The sequence below is a fragment of the Oreochromis aureus genome, linkage group 4 (genome assembly GCF_013358895.1).
Source record: "Oreochromis aureus strain Israel breed Guangdong linkage group 4, ZZ_aureus, whole genome shotgun sequence".
In the NCBI taxonomy this organism is placed as follows: Eukaryota; Metazoa; Chordata; class Actinopteri; order Cichliformes; family Cichlidae; genus Oreochromis; species Oreochromis aureus.
This window is the reverse complement of record NC_052945.1, coordinates 2,114,288-2,132,113: the sequence shown is the minus strand read 5'-3', so window position 1 is coordinate 2,132,113 and position 17,826 is coordinate 2,114,288. Positions and strand designations below refer to the sequence as shown.

Genomic DNA, 17,826 nt, shown 5'->3' with positions numbered 1-17,826 from the left:
ATCTTTGCTTTCAGACACTGAACCTTTATGTCCTGGTTTTATTATCCATTTTTCACATAAGAGTGACATTTGCTCAGTACTCAGCTCTTGTGATCAATAATTTGAGTAATTTGCTATAGATGCACGAGAACCTGAAATAACACGAGATAATAGAAAAACGTCCCATATTATAATAATAAGTATTTACTGGATACCCCCTGTTCAGCCACTGCAAAGGCAAAGAAGTCTCGTGGCAGAGTGTGCAGGGAAAAAGTAACGGTGTCCGAAATCTGAAAGACATTAAAAGCTTGGTAAGGTCCTGCAATGACAGGTGAAGAATGACTGAATCCAGTGTGTGCAGATGTCTCATTTAATAGTGATAGTAATAGTGAGAATAATAACAATAGTGATTTATTAATCACAAAAAGTAATGGCATAGAAGTCAAAGTTTGTATCTGAGTCGTTCTTTCGGCTTCACGATGATTCCAGAGAGTTCTGATGAAGCTGCTTCAAGTGGTCCGACTTGAGTTTCACAATAAGACGAGTCGCTGTTCAAACGCAGTTACTGAAGCTGATTTTGAGCCGGATGTGTTTTATTTTGAAGCTCCAGATAGGAAGCTGTACCGGCCCGTTGACGCACACCTGACGTGGTTGCGGGTGAAACGTCTGGAAGCAACCAGACAGCGAGCTCAACAGATATAAAGCTGCCGGTGTGAGAGCAGAGAGAGCAACACAGAGATCAGAGAGCAGCAGAAGATCAAGAGACGAAGAAGAAGAAAAAGAACATCACTCCTCTTCACAGCGACACACAACTGTAAGTACAACCTTCAATTCTGAGGCGCTTTACTCTGAAATGTGCAACGCAAAAGCACATCAGTTTTATTTTGAAGGAACATGTTTGGAGGAGCTTTTAAAAACAGTTTTCATGCACATGAGAAGAAAAATTCAAGTTAAACTGAAAACAGTGAATAAATGAATGACGTTCAACATGAAAAAAATAACAAAGTGCTGATGTTTAGACTCTAACTGCAGTTTATCTGATTCTCAGGCTCCATAATTACACATTATTATTATTATTATGTTCCTCTCTGATGTTTTCTCCTTCTCTTTAGGAAACGAAGTCAAAGCAATCAAGATGTCTGCAGCTAAAGGTGTAGCGATCGGCATCGACCTGGGCACCACCTACTCCTGTGTGGGGGTTTTCCAGCACGGAAAGTAGAAATCATCGCCAACGACCAGGGCAACAGGACCACCCCAGCTATGTGGCCTTCACAGACACCGAGAGGCTCATTGGGGACGCAGCCAAGAACCAGGTGGCTCTGAACCCCAGCAACACTGTGTTTGATGCCAAGAGGCTGATTGGAAGAAAGTTTGATGAACCTGTGGTGCAGGCGGACATGAAGCACTGGCCCTTCAAGGTGATTTCAGACGGAGGGAAGCCCAAAATCAGAGTGGAGTACAAAGGGGAGGACAAGGCCTTCTACCCCGAGGAGATCTCCTCCATGGTCCTGGTGAAGATGAAGGAGATCGCAGAGGCCTACCTGGGCCAAAAGGTGTCCAACGCTGTCATCACGGTCCCGGCGCGCTTTCAACGACTCCCAGCGACAGGCCACTAAAGACGCGGGCGTCATCGCGGGCCTCAACGTTCTGAGGATCATCAACGAGCCCACGGCGGCCGCCATCGCCTACGGTCTGGACAAAGGCAAGTCAGGCGAGAGGAACGTCCTGATCTTTGACCTGGGTGGGGGCACCTTCGACGTGTCCATCCTGACCATTGAAGACGGCATCTTTGAGGTGAAGTCCACGGCCGGAGACACCCACCTGGGCGGAGAGGACTTTGACAATCGCATGGTGAACCACTTTGTGGAGGAGTTCAAGAGGAAGCACAAGAAGGACATCAGCCAGAACAAGAGAGCCTTGAGGAGGCTGCGCACAGCTTGTGAGAGGGCCAAGAGGACCCTGTCCTCCAGCTCCCAGGCCAGCATCGAGATCGACTCTCTGTTTGAGGGCGTCGACTTCTACACCTCCATCACCAGGGCTCGCTTTGAGGAGCTGTGCTCCGACCTGTTCAGGGGAACCTTGGAGCCGGTGGAGAAATCCCTGAGGGACGCCAAACTGGACAAGGGGCAGATCCACGACGTCGTCCTGGTGGGAGGCTCCACCCGAATCCCCAAAATCCAGAAGCTGCTGCAGGACTTCTTCAACGGCCGGGAGCTGAACAAGAGCATCAACCCGGACGAGGCCGTGGCTTACGGCGCCGCCGTCCAGGCCGCCATCCTCTCGGGCGACACCTCCGGCAACGTTCAGGACCTGCTGCTGCTGGACGTGGCGCCTCTGTCCCTGGGTATCGAGACGGCCGGAGGGGTCATGACGGCCCTGATCAAACGCAACACCACCATCCCCACCAAGCAGACCCAGACCTTCACCACCTACTCCGACAACCAGCCCGGCGTCCTGATCCAGGTCTACGAAGGAGAGAGAGCCATGACCAAGGACAACAACCTGCTGGGCAAGTTTGAGCTGACGGGGATCCCGCCCGCCCCACGAGGCGTCCCGCAGATCGAGGTCACCTTCGACGTCGATGCCAACGGCATTTTGAACGTGTTCATGGTGGACAAGAGCACCGCAAAGAGAACAAGATCACCATCACCAACGATAAGGGCCGACTGAGCAAAGAAGAGATCGAGAAGATGGTGCAGGACGCAGAGAAATACAAAGCCGAGGACGACCTTCAGAGGGACAAAATCGCCGCCAAGAACTCCCTGGAGTCCTACGCCTTCAACATGAAGAGCAGCGTGCAGGACGACAACCTGAAGGGCAAAATCAGCGAGGAGGACAAGAAGAAGGTGGTGGAGAAATGTGACGAGGCCATCGCCTGGCTGGAGAACAACCAGCTGGCTGATAAAGAGGAGTACCAACACAAGCAGAAAGAGCTGGAGAAAGTGTGCAACCCCATCATCAGCAAGCTGTATCAGGAGGATGCCCACTGGTGCTACCTGTGGAGAGCAGGCACGAGCCGGCTCCCAGGGGCCCACTATTGAGGAGGTGGACTAAAGAGGCCCTGAAGATGGACTCTGAGCTCACTGGGACTGTTGCACACTCACATCGGACTCTTTGACTTAAGTCATATTTTTATAGTTAATACAAAAAAGAATATTTGCCTGTCTTCCACGATGTCTCTGCGTCATGAACTTTACTGTGATCTAAAAATGTTTTTATACCACTGCTGTGTTTTTGGATGCCTGATGATCCTCAGTTTGATTATTATTTATGATATAAGCTGTTAAAGCCACAAATGTTTACAAGTCTTCCATGTAAAATAAATAAATAAAAAAATAAAAATAAAAATATTGATTTAAATGTAATATTCATGTTTTTTTTACTTGTTCTTTACACTGGAAAAAATCATATGTTTTGATTTGTCAATATATCGTTCATCTCTGCCAAAACAATAAAGTGAGAGTGAAATATAATATAATTGTCATTTTGGTTTGATAATCATTTCATTTTAAATATTAGACTTTACAGCCATAAAACCGAGTATATAACAAAATTAACTCAACTTGTCACTTGAAGCAATAAAGAAATATTATCTGCTCTTCTTTCATTTGATTCTCTCTCCTTTAGTTTCCCTTTAAAAGATGCCCGAAACATCTTATTTTCAGGTCTCAGATGTGAAGATTGGCTGCTTTCCTGTAAGTTATTGACTAGTTATCACTTAGTGTTCATAAGACCCTGACTTTACTTGATTCAAAACAGCAGGAAAAAGATTTCCTTCCCTTATATCGTGGATTCCACACAGATTAGGTAGAGGAGGTGATCTTCTTGTATTTTATTTCCTTTAACAGAATCAACCTTTTGGGAAATAAATCAACATTTACAGGATGTCTTTCTGGACTTAACATTTTCAGTGACGCTACGTGCAGATAAACAGAATCAACCTTTTGGGATTTCCTTACCTGAATGATTGAGCATGCATCAAGATGTTGATTTATTTGTTGCATTTTATTTGAACGTTTTTTTATCAGCTGTTTGATGAAAATCAAGTGGCTGCATGGTGAGTTAAAGGTACAGTTTTTCTCATGTTAAATTTGGAAATATTCAGAAAATCAAAAGCATATTGTGGGATAATCTCAGAGGCAATATGTCAGTAATTACAGTGTAACTGATTCAGGTCTTTCAGAAATAGGGGTATAATATAGTTATATTACTCTTATAGTAATATTACTTCTACAGTAACAGTAAATGGCAAATCTTCCTCTTACTAGTAGAGCAGTTCTTTATTAAAAGAAATAAACAAAATAAATTCAATAGACTGGCTTTTTTCCATAACGTTTTACTGATGTCTTAAATTATTTAGTTTGTATTTCATGTATTTTCTAATGTTTTAATGTCGCTTTTTAATTTTTTCCAATTCCGATTTAGAACGATGCTGCTGATTAAAGTTTATTATTAATGTCGTCGTTGAAAATAATCCTCATTATTGAGTCCAGCTGTTTCGCTGTCATATAAAGGCTGCACTCGCCGACCTGCAAACGATCGCGAGATTTAGGCCACTGCGAGAAGAACGGGTCCAGGCAAGGCATAGCAATATTCATATTTAGCAGCAGGAGCAGCAGCAACAATAACAACAAGCAGCTTTGGAGCTGTTTGTCCCGTCATGTAGGCAGGAGGAAAGATGAAACGCATGGTGCCAGCTTCACCCAAAGACACGGATGGAGACACGGGACTGTGATCTGCAGGTACACCAGACGCCGCGCGCTGTGCTCAGGAAACACTGATAGCTAGGTTTATTAATAGCTAGCTAGCTGGCTAACGATTAGCTTAGCTCGCGGAATGTTTGGCTACAACTGCTGTGGGATGATTCAGTGTGTGGTCATCCTCTCTCTGACCACTTAAACCAGCAACAGCTGACTGAACACAGGCGCGACTGAGGGGCAGGTGCGTGGGCACGTCGAGTCTGTGGGGCTAACGTTAGCCAGCTAACGTTGCAGGTCTTTAAAGAAGCTGAATGAGCACACTGCTAGTTCATGTTAGCATGCTAACGAGCCACCTAACGCTGCTGTGAGACGCTCTGTTATCAATAATCTGTAATCAATAATCAGGTGCTGGGGGAAGTGTTCGTGTCTTTTGTCATTAAGGTCATTAAGGTGAAAGGTAACAGCGGTCGAAATAAAATGATACTGAAAAAAAACGGTTTTAATGATGTTTTTAGGAATAAAATGATCAATAAATCAGTTTTCGAGAACCCTGTGAGCAAACAATCTTCAATATACAAAAACTGGAACGTTTGGTCTTCAGACAGGAGTGTGCAAAAGTCTTAAATCATCTTATATTTTTATATATTGTAGGAAATGAATGTATGATACATTAAAACATGTGACAAGCATACATGGAATTGTATTTAAGAAGCCAAAAATGGGAGTGTAAAATTCTAGTGAGATTGAAAGTGAGTGTTTGGTGTGACCGCCTTTATTCTTCAGCGTAGCCAGAACTCCCCAAGGAAGCTTGCAGTTTCTGTGAGGATCTTCAGGAATCGTTCTTCAGGCTCCTTGAAGGACATTCAAAGCGCTCTTGGATGTTTCTGACTTTTTGTTCTGTTCTGTGTCAGGATGATCCCAGACTGCTTCAGTAATGTTTAGGGATGGGTATTGATAAGATTTTCACGATTCTGATTCCATTTTCGATTCTGTTTAACGATTCGATTCTTTATCGATTCTCTTATCGAAATCTTATTTTTTTAAAAAGAGAACACTAAGGTCGATTAGCTTAGAACTTTGTTTTATATTTTCTGTTTGAACAAGATAGAAATTTAGGAGTAACATGGCCTTACAAACCCAACAGTGAGATCTTAAGAGATCCACAGCCTACGGCTCTTCAATGGGGTGTCACAGGGTCCCCAGGAAAAAAATTGTAAATGTAAAATAACAAAATAAATATTCTTCTGTAGCAATAATAAAGTATAACATAAATTATTCTGTAGCAATTACACAAGAATATCCAGTAATGTCCCTGCCTACAATTAAACACATTCACTTACCGAAAATCGGGGGCATCTGCTGTGGCAAATGGGTGCAAGCCTTTGACCACAAACTTAGTCACTGCTCGGTGACATTCGTCTATCCTGGCCTGAAAGGAGACTCTACCGGTAGACTGCAGCGAGAACTGCCAGCCAGACTCTGTCTCTCTCATCATGGTCACCTAAATGCACAGTAATGGCAGGTTTTGTAATAAGGCAGATCGCACTAACATAATATGCACTGTTAGCTGATTATTTACCTGCCGCATTAACGGGAGAGGACGTGCAAACGTTACCGCTGGTGCTTTCCAAAGATCTCAAACACCACTGACTAAAATGCAGCTCAAATAATGACCGAGCCTCCACCGTGTTTTATATGTAATGTGGCATAGCTCAGCCTTAACTCCCCGTTTTCCCTTAAGAACTGATTCTGGACAGCCAGCCCTCTACTCAGACTGTTTCTGATGAGGCTGCAGTGAATGTTAGACGGTCAGCTGAAGGTCCAGATGCAAAAACACCATCTTGTCTTTCAAATCGTGATATCTTCTGTACTTTAGATTCAGCCAATGAAATAAGAACAAATGTATTTTTGTGACAGGCAGCTGGTGACAAAGAGCCTAAAGATCAAACTTTTTTCCCTATTATGTGTGGACACAACACTGGTTCATCCCCTGAGTTAGGAGCCTTTTTATCTTTGAGTGATTCATAGGTCAAAGTTCAGAGTCTTAACAAAATCTCAGGTACAAGGACTGGACTGGAAATGAGTGAAAAAGCAGCCAATGTCCAAATAAGAAATTTGAAAGACCTTCCGAAATCTGGAGGCTCCCAGTAAGCAAAATGTAAAGAAATGAGTGGCTTAAAACTTTATACCTGTACCTGTTGACACTGAATGCTTAAATGCCCTCACTAATAAACTTCAGAAACTGAAGTGAAGATTTTTAGTTCAAAGTATGACACGTGCTTACGATGAGATGAGGTATCTGTTATCCAAAAGACTTCCTGTTACAGCAGCAAAAACATTAAACGCAGCCTATAATAAAATCACTTCAAGTAGAAGAGCTCATTAAATAAAACATGTAATATAAAAATAAATGAAAAGGAGTTCAATGGAATAGAAAAGGTTTACATATAACTGAGCTCCTTTAATTTACACCATTATATTTAAGAGTGAAAATCTAAAATAAGAACCAAACTCGAAACCCCTGAAATTCTTTGAGCAATATGAAGGAGCCACAACACTGATTCAACAATAACTCAGTTTTAAATGATGAGTCTGAAGAAGAAAAATTAAAAACTCAATGTTAGAAGGTAGACATGATCTCGAGAGGCGTCCAGTCCAACATGAAGCCACGATGAGTGAAATAACCGCTGGCCACATGAGACGGGCGGGTCCTGAGTTGATCCTCCCTCAGCTTCCACTTGATTACCAATGAGAGTGCAGAACAGCATTGATTGACATGACGCTGTGGTAAATCTGGCAGCTGAATCTGCAACGTTCCTTATCAAAAACGAAGCATGACTGAATCACTTCCTGTCTCAACGTCACCCTAATGTTAAATTTGCATCTGTGACAGTTATTTAAAAAAAAAAAAAAAAAAAAAAAAAAACTAAGAAAGAAATCGCTCTTTCAAAATCATCAGATCAGTTTTATATTTTTATTATTCCGGTGTGGATGTTGGGAAAATCGGAGCAGGTATTACAAAAAGTGAAAGCTGAGCTCATGATTCAGCGAAGCCTCAAACAGATTGTCGTTTCTACGTGTTCTGATCCCAACGACGCCACTGTGCACCTGATCAGCGCTTCATGTGTGCGTGCTGTGGGTCTGTTTCCTATAAAAAAAATGCTTGAATCACAAAAAGATTTCCGGACATTAAAGGCGTCGTCGATCTCTGGCATGTTCGTTATGTTTTAACAGTTAAAGTGTGCTCGTGTCACTAATGGTTTTTTTTTTTTTTTTTGGTCCTTCTCTAGGATGTGGCGGCGCTCCTGTCATACAGGCAGACATTGAAGAAGAGGCGGACCTCGTGACTCGTCTAACCTCCTCAGACTGCACGTTTCCTGTGTGGGAGCCTTTCTTTGTTTTGGTTTTTTTCTGGCTGAAGTCTTTAGTCTCATAAATAATGTAGCAGAAGTTTGACCGCCTCTAAACACCGTCGTTATCGTTTTTTTTTTTTTTTTTTTTTTTTTTTTTTTTTTTTTTGTTTTTTTTTTTTTTTTCTTCTCCCTCGATGGGGCAGAGCTTCACCCTCGTTTGTAAATTGGTTGACTGATGTGGTGTAGGTGCCCCCACCACACTGAAGTAATCTGACTGATCATTGAGCCCCTCAGCACCTCACCCCTTTCAGGAGGATGAACGGCTCTCTTTTAACCCCACCCAGCCCACGGGCGGCAAACTCCTCCCCTTTACCTCCATCTCCCTCCCCCTCTCCTTCCCCACCCTCTCCTTCCTTGCTGCCCTTGTCCTCGCGCCCTCCCCCTCTCCCTCCGCTGATGAGCCCGCCATCCCAGGCCCATCCATCCTCGCTGTCGGACACGCCCACGCCATCGCCCTCACCTTGCTTGAGCTGGACCGAATTCTGTGAACTTCACGCCCGCGTTGCAGCCGGTGACTTTGCACGTCACTTCCGGGCGTTTCTCTTAGAAAACCCGCACTACTCCGCAGACTCTGCCGCTGCCTTTTGCCGCCGCTTCACCGACCGCTTCGTTCGCCATTTCCAGAGCGAGCTGGAGGGGGCTCTCCCGCCGAGCTGTTCCTCTGCACGGGACGAAGTGGTGAGCTGGGCTCCACAGTCAGACGCTACGTCTCTGGAAGAGGAGGCGGTCTCGCCGCTGTCCGTGACTGGAGGAGCGGTCCCCCCGTGTCCTCCGACTAACACGACGCGGGGCTCGAAGGCAGCACCGGCACGTCTTGTGCTGGAGAACCGTGGTGGGGACAGGTTTCAGGATTCTTATGCCCACGGCCAAGTCCTGCCTCCATCATCTTCGTCATCGTGCTGCTCCTCAGTAGGAGGGAACAACGGGAAGCGTGAGGAGAGTCGGAGCGTGTTGGCTCCGGGGAACGGCGACGCGCCTGTGGAGGAAGAGGAGGACAGCTGGCTCGGGGCGGCTTCTGTCGGCGAAGAGCTAGAAGAGCGGGAAGCGGACTTGTCAGAGGTGGACAACGCAGACTCCTCCCACACTCCTCAGAATCCACCCTCAGTCACTCCTCCGCCCGGCTCCAAGGCAAGCGGCACGCCTGGCTCCTCCAAAAACAAGCTGAAGAAGCGTTTCTCGCTGCGGAACGTGGGGCGCAGCGTGCGGGGCAGTGTGCGAGGCATCCTGCACTGGCGCAGCTCCTCCAGCGACGCCACGCAGGCGCAGCTGCCCTCCAGCTACAGCTACACCATGGGCGTACAGGACACCTCTAAGAGGACCTCTGGCACACAGCCTCCGACACCCACCTCATCCATGCCCGTTTCTCTGTCCATGCCCCTCTCGCTTCCTCATTCCTCCTCCTCCTCACTGCCCCCTTCGTCGTCAAGCAGCGCCACCTCCCTGTCGTTGTCAGAAGCTGCTCGGGATCGGCGGCGGAGCAACGGCGAAGGAGGCGAGAAGGAGAAGTGGAGCCATCGTCTGGAGAAGCTCAGATTGTCACGATCCCCTCCTCCCATCCTCACCTCGACCGCCTCCGGTTTGCACTCTGCGACGCTGCCTCCGAGCAGCGCCGCCGCCATGGGTCCTCCGAGGAAGGTGGGCCGGCTGGTACGGGAGGGTGGGGTGAGCGTGAGCTCATCCAGCGACGAGTGGAGCGGCAGCCACGGCTTCTCCGGCTTCTCCTTCGGTCTGCTGCATCATGGTACGGACAACAACCCTGCCTCGGCGCAGTCTCCTGGAGCCCAGCCGCCACCAGTGCAGTCTCTCGCCAGCGGGGGGAACGTGCCCTGGAGTGGAGGACGCTGGCACAAATGTCGCCTGGTCCTCCGAGAGCGGGACAGAGAAGGTGGCGAGCGTGGAGAGGAGTACTATCTGGAGTTCTTCATCCCACCCAAAGTGAGTTCTGAGTAAACCTTTTAACTTGTGTCAGTGTTGGTGCTCAAAACGGGTCAAAGAGAAACAACTTGAATTTCCTGATTTTTTTTTTTTTTTTTTTTTTTTTGAATCAATGAACATCTGCAGGATCATTAAAAAAATGATATTGCAGAAAAGTAGCCTAACTCAAACGTCAGTATGAAAAGTGGTGTAAATGTCTAAATGTTTATTTGGGGTCTTCTGAAGCTTTGAGGGTCACAGGAGCCTTTAAAAGGTCCACAAAGGTGACAAAGCTTCACTTCCTACTATCAACCCTACAACACGTAAATGTATTGAGCTGTCAGTCGATTAGTTCATTACTCAGGCATATAAAGGTGGTTGTGTTGGAGCTGTCAGCAGGATAACTCATAGCTCAGCCTGTCCTGGTTGTTACTGGTCAGGAGTGATAGGACTGCCAGTGTCACCATCACCCACACTTCTCCAGCTGCCTGAACACACGACCTTTGACCTACCGCTAAATTGTGTGGCTGTATAACTAAACGGCAAACCTTTTGTCTCCAGTCATCGAAGCCTCGGCTGACTGTCCCCTGTTGCTCCATCGTGGATGTGAGGAGCACCACGGCGCTCGAGGTCCCCGACAAGGAGAACACCTTCCTGCTGCAGGTAATCTCACAGTCAACCATCGTATTTGATTCTTATGTCTAAACAACCAATCACGTGCCGGCCGCTCAGTGCAATTAGATGCATGTATGCAATGTGCAGAATTTAGTCTCTGAAAGCTAAAGGTGGCTGAACCCAGTACAAGGTGTACCACATAAACACAGGCCAGGTCATTGTTTTAGCCGCAGGAATTAAACCAGTAGAATGTGACAATCCAGAGAAGTGCGGGTGAAAGCAGGTCAGAAGAAGAATCTGGAGCCTGTGCAGGGTTTTTACTTTTGTGGAACATAAATGTGATGAAGCAGAGCATCGATGGACTCAAAGCACCATCAGTGCGCAGTGGGGTTTTCCACTGTGCAACTAATCTGTTGGGAATGAGGGGGAGGGGCCTAAACTGACATTAGGAATCAAAACAGTTCCTGTTTCTCACAGAAAATGTTTAAGCGGTGACGTTTTCATACATGAAGGTTTCACTGAAACATGAACCACGTTCTCTTCTTTCTGCTCCCCTCAGCTGGATGGGGCGACGCAGTATGTGATCGAGACGCGAGATGCCGTTCAGATGAGGGCGTGGCTCAGTGACATCAGGAACGGCGTCTGTCTCAGGTGAGCAAACACAAAGCAGCAGTGGTATACTGCCTGACCAGCTCAACACGTGGGTGTGGCTATAACCACCTTCTCCCTCCCACAGTGAACAGGAAGATGCCGAGGGTGTGTGCGGGGGGCCGTTGGACATCAGCGGGACGCCTGAGATAGGTGACCGCCTTTCACAAGGTGAGCATGGAGTGTAAGTTTATTGAACCTAGACCCCCCCCCCGATGTGGGCGGAGCTTCTGTTCATGTATGTCCAACAGACATTACGTAAAAGCGTTTGACCGTCTCCGCTCGTTTCTTCACATCAGTATGTTATGGTGGGATCGGCGGCTCCTCTCCTCTCATGGATCCTCTCCCGCCCGAGCTGCCACCTCGAGCGCCTCTTGACGAACCAGATGGCCGGATTCATGGAGGGGGCGGAGCTAGTCTCGGCACACCGTTTGCTGAGACACCAGACGCCACAGGTGAGCCTGACCCAGAGATTTGTTTTATTTAAAACTATAAAGACTTCAATTTTTTTTTTTTTTCAAAAATATTTCTGTGACGCCTGAAGAATTATGATGCATCCAAACATGCATGATCCACTATCTAACCTGCGTACCAGCTTTAGCCTCTGCTGTCTCAGGTGGCGTGCTGTAGTTGTATAATATGGTCACGTGTACAACATGTAATGATGTCATACATGGTGGGAAATTGTCAGCTGCACAAATACCCAAACAGTTGAATCAGCTTTGCTAAATGTGGAGTAGATTCTTGTATGTGTAGAGATTTGTTGGGTGATGGCGGTATATCGATGCTGTGATGTCACAGTGTGATGACCTTACTAGCTTTAAAAGTTTACACAAACCCTTCCTCCGCCCAGGGTCCTTCCTCTTCTCTGACGTGACGCCCGTTGAGGCGGTGGAACACCCGCTCAGCGAGTGTCAGTGGTTCCACGGCACGCTGTCCCGCCTCAAAGCCGCTCAGCTAGTGCTGGCTGGAGGCCCGGCGAGCCACGGTGTCTTTCTGGTCCGTCAAAGTGAGACACGGCGCGGAGAATACGTCCTCACCTTCAACTTCCAGGGCAAAGCCAAGGTGAGACGAGATCATCCCGGGAGACATTAGTCTGGATCACAAAGAGGATCTCTTATCCGTCCTGTTTGACGAACTGGTTCAGGTTCGGGTGACGTGATGATGCGTACGCTTTAAACGTGTTGTTGCTTTCGTCCCCGCAGCACCTCCGCCTCTCGCTGAATGAGGACGGTCAGTGTCGAGTGCAGCACCTGTGGTTCCAGTCCATCTTCGACATGCTCGAGCACTTCCGCGTGCACCCGATCCCCCTGGAGTCCGGCGGTGCCTCCGACGTCACGCTCATCAGCTTTGTGGGAGCTACTGCCATTCGGCAGCCAGGTACGAGTGAGAACGTTCCCGGCGACTAATTAATGACAAATCAGACGAGACTTAAAGAAATGAGTTTGAATCTTTGATCGCTGTCTTTGATGATCTAATAACTGTTATGACATCACTGATACTGGTCTCACCATTTTTAGAAATGAAATCCTTGTTCGTTGGAAAACAGGTGTTCCTGTTCTTGGAATTTTCATTTAGAATTAAACTGGATGGAAAGTAAATGTAAGAGTTCTGAGGAGGAGGCGGCAAGGGGTTGCAGGGCAGCTTGCAGATGTGCAGCTGCTGGAAAAGTAGACGCTGTCTCCTGTGGTCAGCGGTGCCGTCGTGTAGCAGCCGTGTTCAGTGGCATTGAGTTGAAACTGCTCAGTCAGGTGTGCAGAGCCCAGCGGTCACCTGTAAGGTGTAACCCAGCTGGAAGCAAACCTGTTTAACGTGTTTGTCTGTGGATTTTACACAAACCCCACATGACCTGCCATATGCCTGCGTCACGTTAGTTACGCCACCAACACGTCATGTGTTCCCTCCTTCCTGCAGACTACTTCCTGTTCTGTTCATGTGTAATCATCATTTATCTTCATATCTGCTGGGATATTTATTATACCAATGTTGATGTCCTGCCAGTAAAGACTCAGAGATTAAATATTTAAAAAGTTGCTGTTTAATTTAAATGAAAATGCTAAATTTAAAACATCCTGATGGCTGTGACCTCGGCCTGGCAGCATGAAGTCTCGCCTGCTGAAAATAAGATCCTGGAGTTTTATTCTCAGCTAAAAATGCTTTAACGACAGCACGAGTGTGATGGTGAAACACCGACTGATCCAGAATCAGAGCCTGAAAACATTGTTTGGGTGGTTTGATCAAACGGGAGCGCCGTCACACCTGTGAGGAGATACTCCGCCCACCTCCACCTCTGCTCCATCTGTCCTGTGTTACTGCACCCATCGCTGTTCTGACCTCTCTGTTGTTGTCTTGTATCCGTTGGCTCGCCCCTTGCAGGCCGGGACAGGGCAGGCAGTCGGCCTACAGCCTGTGATGTCATCACCACGCGCCATCCTGACTCTCCATCAACCCCCATCTCTGACTGTGTGTAAGTGAGACCGGACTCTGCTGAGAGAGCGAGGAAGTGAATGAACGAATGATGTGTTTGGGTTTTAGTTTGGCTCTGGTCATGTGACACTCCACAGCCAATCAAGAGAGTTCATTTTATTGAATTTCCTGTTTACTTTAAAGGTGGCCTGAATAAATGGCAGCTATACTGGGGGGGGGGGGATCTGTAGGATAACTGGCCAGAATTTCAAAGAAAACTTTGAATATTTTGTGGGGGAAAAAATCTGAGTGTAGAAGAAAACAGGTGAGTTTAAGAGCGAACAACATTTCTAAACCCCAGCCTGACTGAGTGGATGAGCAGTCATGTGACCTGTTAGCGTGGCTGAAGCCAGATGAGGTTATCCTGGTTATGTTAAACTTTAGTTTCAGACCCAGACGAAGTTGAGATTAAAACCTTTCATCGTGTGTGTTTGGGGGGGTGTGTGTGTGTTACCTTGAATTGGACTGCCTCCATGACTCCCATGGACTCGACGACTGCTGACTCCTCCCACCTAACCAGCCACTCACTGTCGTCTCTCTTTGTCTCCCACCTCTCACCTTCCTCTCCTCCGACTGTTTCACTTTCGGCCTTATTTCCTCCCCCCTCCTCCTCATCCTCCTCCTCTTCTGCCTTTATTTACACTCTTCTCCCTCTCTTACCCCCTTCCCTTTTCTTCCTTTTCTCCTCCTCTCCTCTGTCCTTGCAGACTTGACCAGCAGACCCCGTAGCCCTCCTCAGCCTCCTCCCCTGCCGCCGGGCCGCCCCCCGCCCCCGACTCCGCCCCAGGAGAGAGGAAATGAAATGGAGGCTGGAGGAGGAGGAGCAGCAGCGGCGGCGGCGTCAGCAGTGGCAGTCGCAATCACAGGAGGAGGAAGCGGAGGAAGTGGAGGCGGTAGCGGAGGCGGCGTGGAGGACTGGGAGGAGAGGGAGAGGGACACGCCTCTCCGCCAACTAGAAGCAGCGGACGGAGAAGAGAGGGAGGGAGCGAGGGTGCCCCGAGCCATCGATAACCAGTACTCCTTCTTCTGATGGAGGAGGAGGCGTATGTGTGTTTGAGTGTGCGTGAAAGTGGGATTGGATGAGGCGGTGTACATCATAGCCATTCATAACCAGTATTTTAATTTTGTTAGCGAGGGGGAGGAGTAAAAGTACTAACACTATGTGAGAGAGAGACGGAGAGGCGGGTGAGCGCAGCTTTACGACACTAACGAGCGGTACATTTCTTACTTTATAGCCAGATAAGCTTTGTGTTTTTATTTCGCCGGTACGCCTCGCAGCAGGCTCAGGCTCGAGCCCTGTGACGCCAGCAGACCCGACGATACCTCACAGCGGTCCTGTCAGGACGGCACACGCTAGCCAGAGGCCAAACATACTACAGACATTTCTACTTTGGCAGCCAGACCCGAAACATCGCGGCCTCTTGCGTACACGGGCGGCGCCGCAGCAAACCGAACGTGACGGAAATGTTGGAAAGAAACTTGGAGTTGAATAAAAATGCAGTTTCTGAAGCCGAGCTCGGCCAGGTAGCACTAACACACCAGTTTTATAAACCCCTCACTAACATTTAAACTCCGCCCACACAACATGTGACTGCTTGCATTAATACTACAGATGATGTTAACACTAAAGCCACTATTTACGTTCACTGCTTCACTTTCACAGGTCTTTAGTTTAAATGGTGGAATCACGTTTATCCTAATGTTCATCCCAAATACAGTGTTTTTTAGCGTTGTCAGGACGCCGAGGTGCACGTTGTCGTTTCACTGTGGCGCTCTCACTGAGCTGACGGTACGTTCCGTTCAGCTGCTGCTATTATTTATTCTAGAAACTCCTTTAAAACAACACGATGGTGACGTCTGCACCGGGATGTTTGTTGGTCCGTGATGATCGGATCCAAGGAAAAACACAATGACTGAATGTGAGACGCCGCAGGCTGACGCCTTCATGAGAGGTTTAGTTTCATTAGTTCTTGAAGTGTATGAGCATATTTTGGGCTTTATTTTATTTTCACTTTTGGACTTTGACACAAATTGGTGCGTTAACTTTTTTATTATTATATTAAACGTCTTTATTGCCAGTGTGAGACTGTAACGATACTCGCTGCTGTTGAACTGAGTCCACCAATCATCACCTTCATCACGGGGGGGGGGGGCGGGCGATGTTCGGTGAGCTGCTCGTCACTTCAGTTTGGCTTCAACCTTTAAAATAACACGTCTAAGTTTAGTTTGACCTGTGGTGTCGGCATCATTCTTAATGGACTCGTGAGCATTAAAGTGGCTTTCTTTTAATTTAGCTTAAAGTCAGACTTTCTTGACTCGCATCTTTAAAAAAAAAAATACTTTTCTTTTGTCTTAAACAGGGACATTTTTAAGCGGAGTCTGAGTTCGTCAGCATTAAAACATCAGATGTCATCGGGGGCGTTTGGTTCGGCTCCTTGGCATTAAAGTGTCATGAAGGGGTTTTTTTTTTTTTTTTTTAATTTAAATGCAGTTTTTGAGAATTTTAATAAAATTTTAATAGAGCCATAAATTGGCACATTTACAAAATAATTTAATTACATTTTATTTATATATCACCAAATCACAACAGTCGCCTCACAGAACTTTATATTCATGAGGTGACAAATAAAAATCATAACATTTTCCCTGCAGCGTCCATCACGACTCTGTTTTAAATTCTTAAATGTGTCCATGTCTGTAAATCACAGGCCTGTTTAGCCAGCGCACTGACGTCTATGGAAACTCTCATTGTAACTTTAATTTTTTTGAATTGAATCACAGCAGGATTCCTTTAGAGCAGAGGGCTCAAACCCCTCGTCCATCGTGCGCCACGTGGAGCCCACTGTGACTTTAAGTGGGCGGGGTCAGTGAGACTCTCCTGTCAGTGTAAGAAAGTGTAACCACGTTTAAAAATCCCTGACATATGTTAATATAAGGAAAAAGCGCACATTCAGCAGCATGTCTGTTTTTTCTACATGTTACACTGATGTTGTAGTAATGAGAGAAATCGGCGTGCACGTGTTGACGCTGATGTCGTCAGTTCTGTAGCAGTTACTGAAGAAACCTCCCCCCCCCCCCCCCAAATCATGCTGCGCGATCAGTCGTACCTTTGAGACATGCGTCCTGAGCAGTAAAGTTTATATTTCTTTTAAATAGAGTTTGGTTTGGCACCGCCTGAGAGGAGGTGGCGGTGGCGGGTCGGGTCTGGATCAGGCAGGAAACATTTACCTCAGTCACTCAGCAGCATCACTCGGTGTAAATGTCTCTCTCTCTTTCTCGCTTGCTTTTTCTCTCTGACACTCAAAAAGAATCTGATCTCAGAGCTGATGAGTTCAGTACCAATAAGATGGAAATAATAATACTGATGATGGTCAGAGTAATAGTATTACATTTGTCTTTGTTTCATATGCTCAATGTTACACTTGTTCCGACTCTTCTTGTGATTCAGTTCAGATGTTTGTGCCTTTTTACGTTTGGGGATAAAAAGAAGGAATGATGACGATATAGGACTCGTTGTGCAGGTGGCGGTATCCCTCGCCGTTTTCAATCTGTCCCCTCCTCCTCCGCCTCGTCCTGCATCATTAAAATTATAGCAGCAAATGTCGATGAAATACTTTTTCTCCTTGTGCCTTTCTGTGTCGTCTCATCGCCTCTGCCTGCATCTGTCACTCGGTTCATTTACTCATGTCATAGCCACCCAGTCTCGCTCTGCTTTCCTTTGCTCATGCACTCGTCTGATCATCATCATTGCCATCATCATCATGTTCTGTGTCCTTTTCTCAGTTTCAGAACTCTTTGTGCCTTTCTCTGTCTCTTTCTCTCTTTGCTGGGACCGTGTGTTGAAGCCGGACGGCGGTGTCTGTCTGGCCTGTGTGGTTAGTTTCAGGTACTACATTGAATTTAATGATATAATATAAATATAGTGAAACGTACTGCTGTGTCTGTGGTCTTTTTTTTTTTTAAAACCTTTCCCGGGGTGGTGTTGTGGTTTTATTAGACATTGCCCAAATATTGGAGTCGGGTTCGTCCACCTTCTAAAAAGCTGACAAAAATAATTGGTCTGAAATTTTCTTAAAAGTTGCTCCACAGCA

The 17,826-nt window shown here is 46.7% G+C and overlaps 2 protein-coding genes across 2 annotated transcripts; both read left to right on the top strand.

Moving 5' to 3' along the window:
- The first annotated feature begins 642 nt into the window (after positions 1-642).
- Positions 643-3,506, top strand: LOC116318629 (heat shock 70 kDa protein 1). Its single transcript, XM_031737705.2, is given in 7 exon segments — positions 643-793; positions 1,092-1,193; positions 1,196-1,234; positions 1,237-1,562; positions 1,564-2,602; positions 2,605-2,956; positions 2,958-3,506. Coding segments are annotated over 6 exon segments (1,911 nt in total). The 5' UTR covers positions 643-793; positions 1,092-1,114; the 3' UTR covers positions 3,034-3,506.
- Positions 3,507-4,527: 1,021 nt separating this feature from the next.
- sh2b1 (SH2B adaptor protein 1) lies at positions 4,528-17,667 on the top strand. Its single transcript, XM_031737724.2, has 10 exons — positions 4,528-4,721; positions 7,970-10,027; positions 10,568-10,669; positions 11,181-11,272; positions 11,358-11,440; positions 11,569-11,724; positions 12,123-12,334; positions 12,475-12,649; positions 13,646-13,736; positions 14,443-17,667. The coding sequence occupies exons 2-10, from the start codon at positions 8,348-8,350 to the stop codon at positions 14,462-14,464; spliced, it is 2,613 nt and encodes an 870-aa protein (XP_031593584.1). The 5' UTR covers positions 4,528-4,721; positions 7,970-8,347; the 3' UTR covers positions 14,465-17,667.
- Positions 17,668-17,826: the final 159 nt, after the last annotated feature.

Coding starts and splice junctions, on each gene's coding strand:
- sh2b1 (XM_031737724.2), top strand. CDS start 8,348: ATGAACGGCTCTCTTTTAACCCCACCCAGCCCACGGGCGGCAAACTCC. Junction 11,273..11,357: donor AGGAACGGCGTCTGTCTCAG/GTGAGCAAACAC, acceptor TCCCTCCCACAG/TGAACAGGAAGATGCCGAGG. Junction 12,650..13,645: donor TACTGCCATTCGGCAGCCAG/GTACGAGTGAGA, acceptor CGCCCCTTGCAG/GCCGGGACAGGGCAGGCAGT.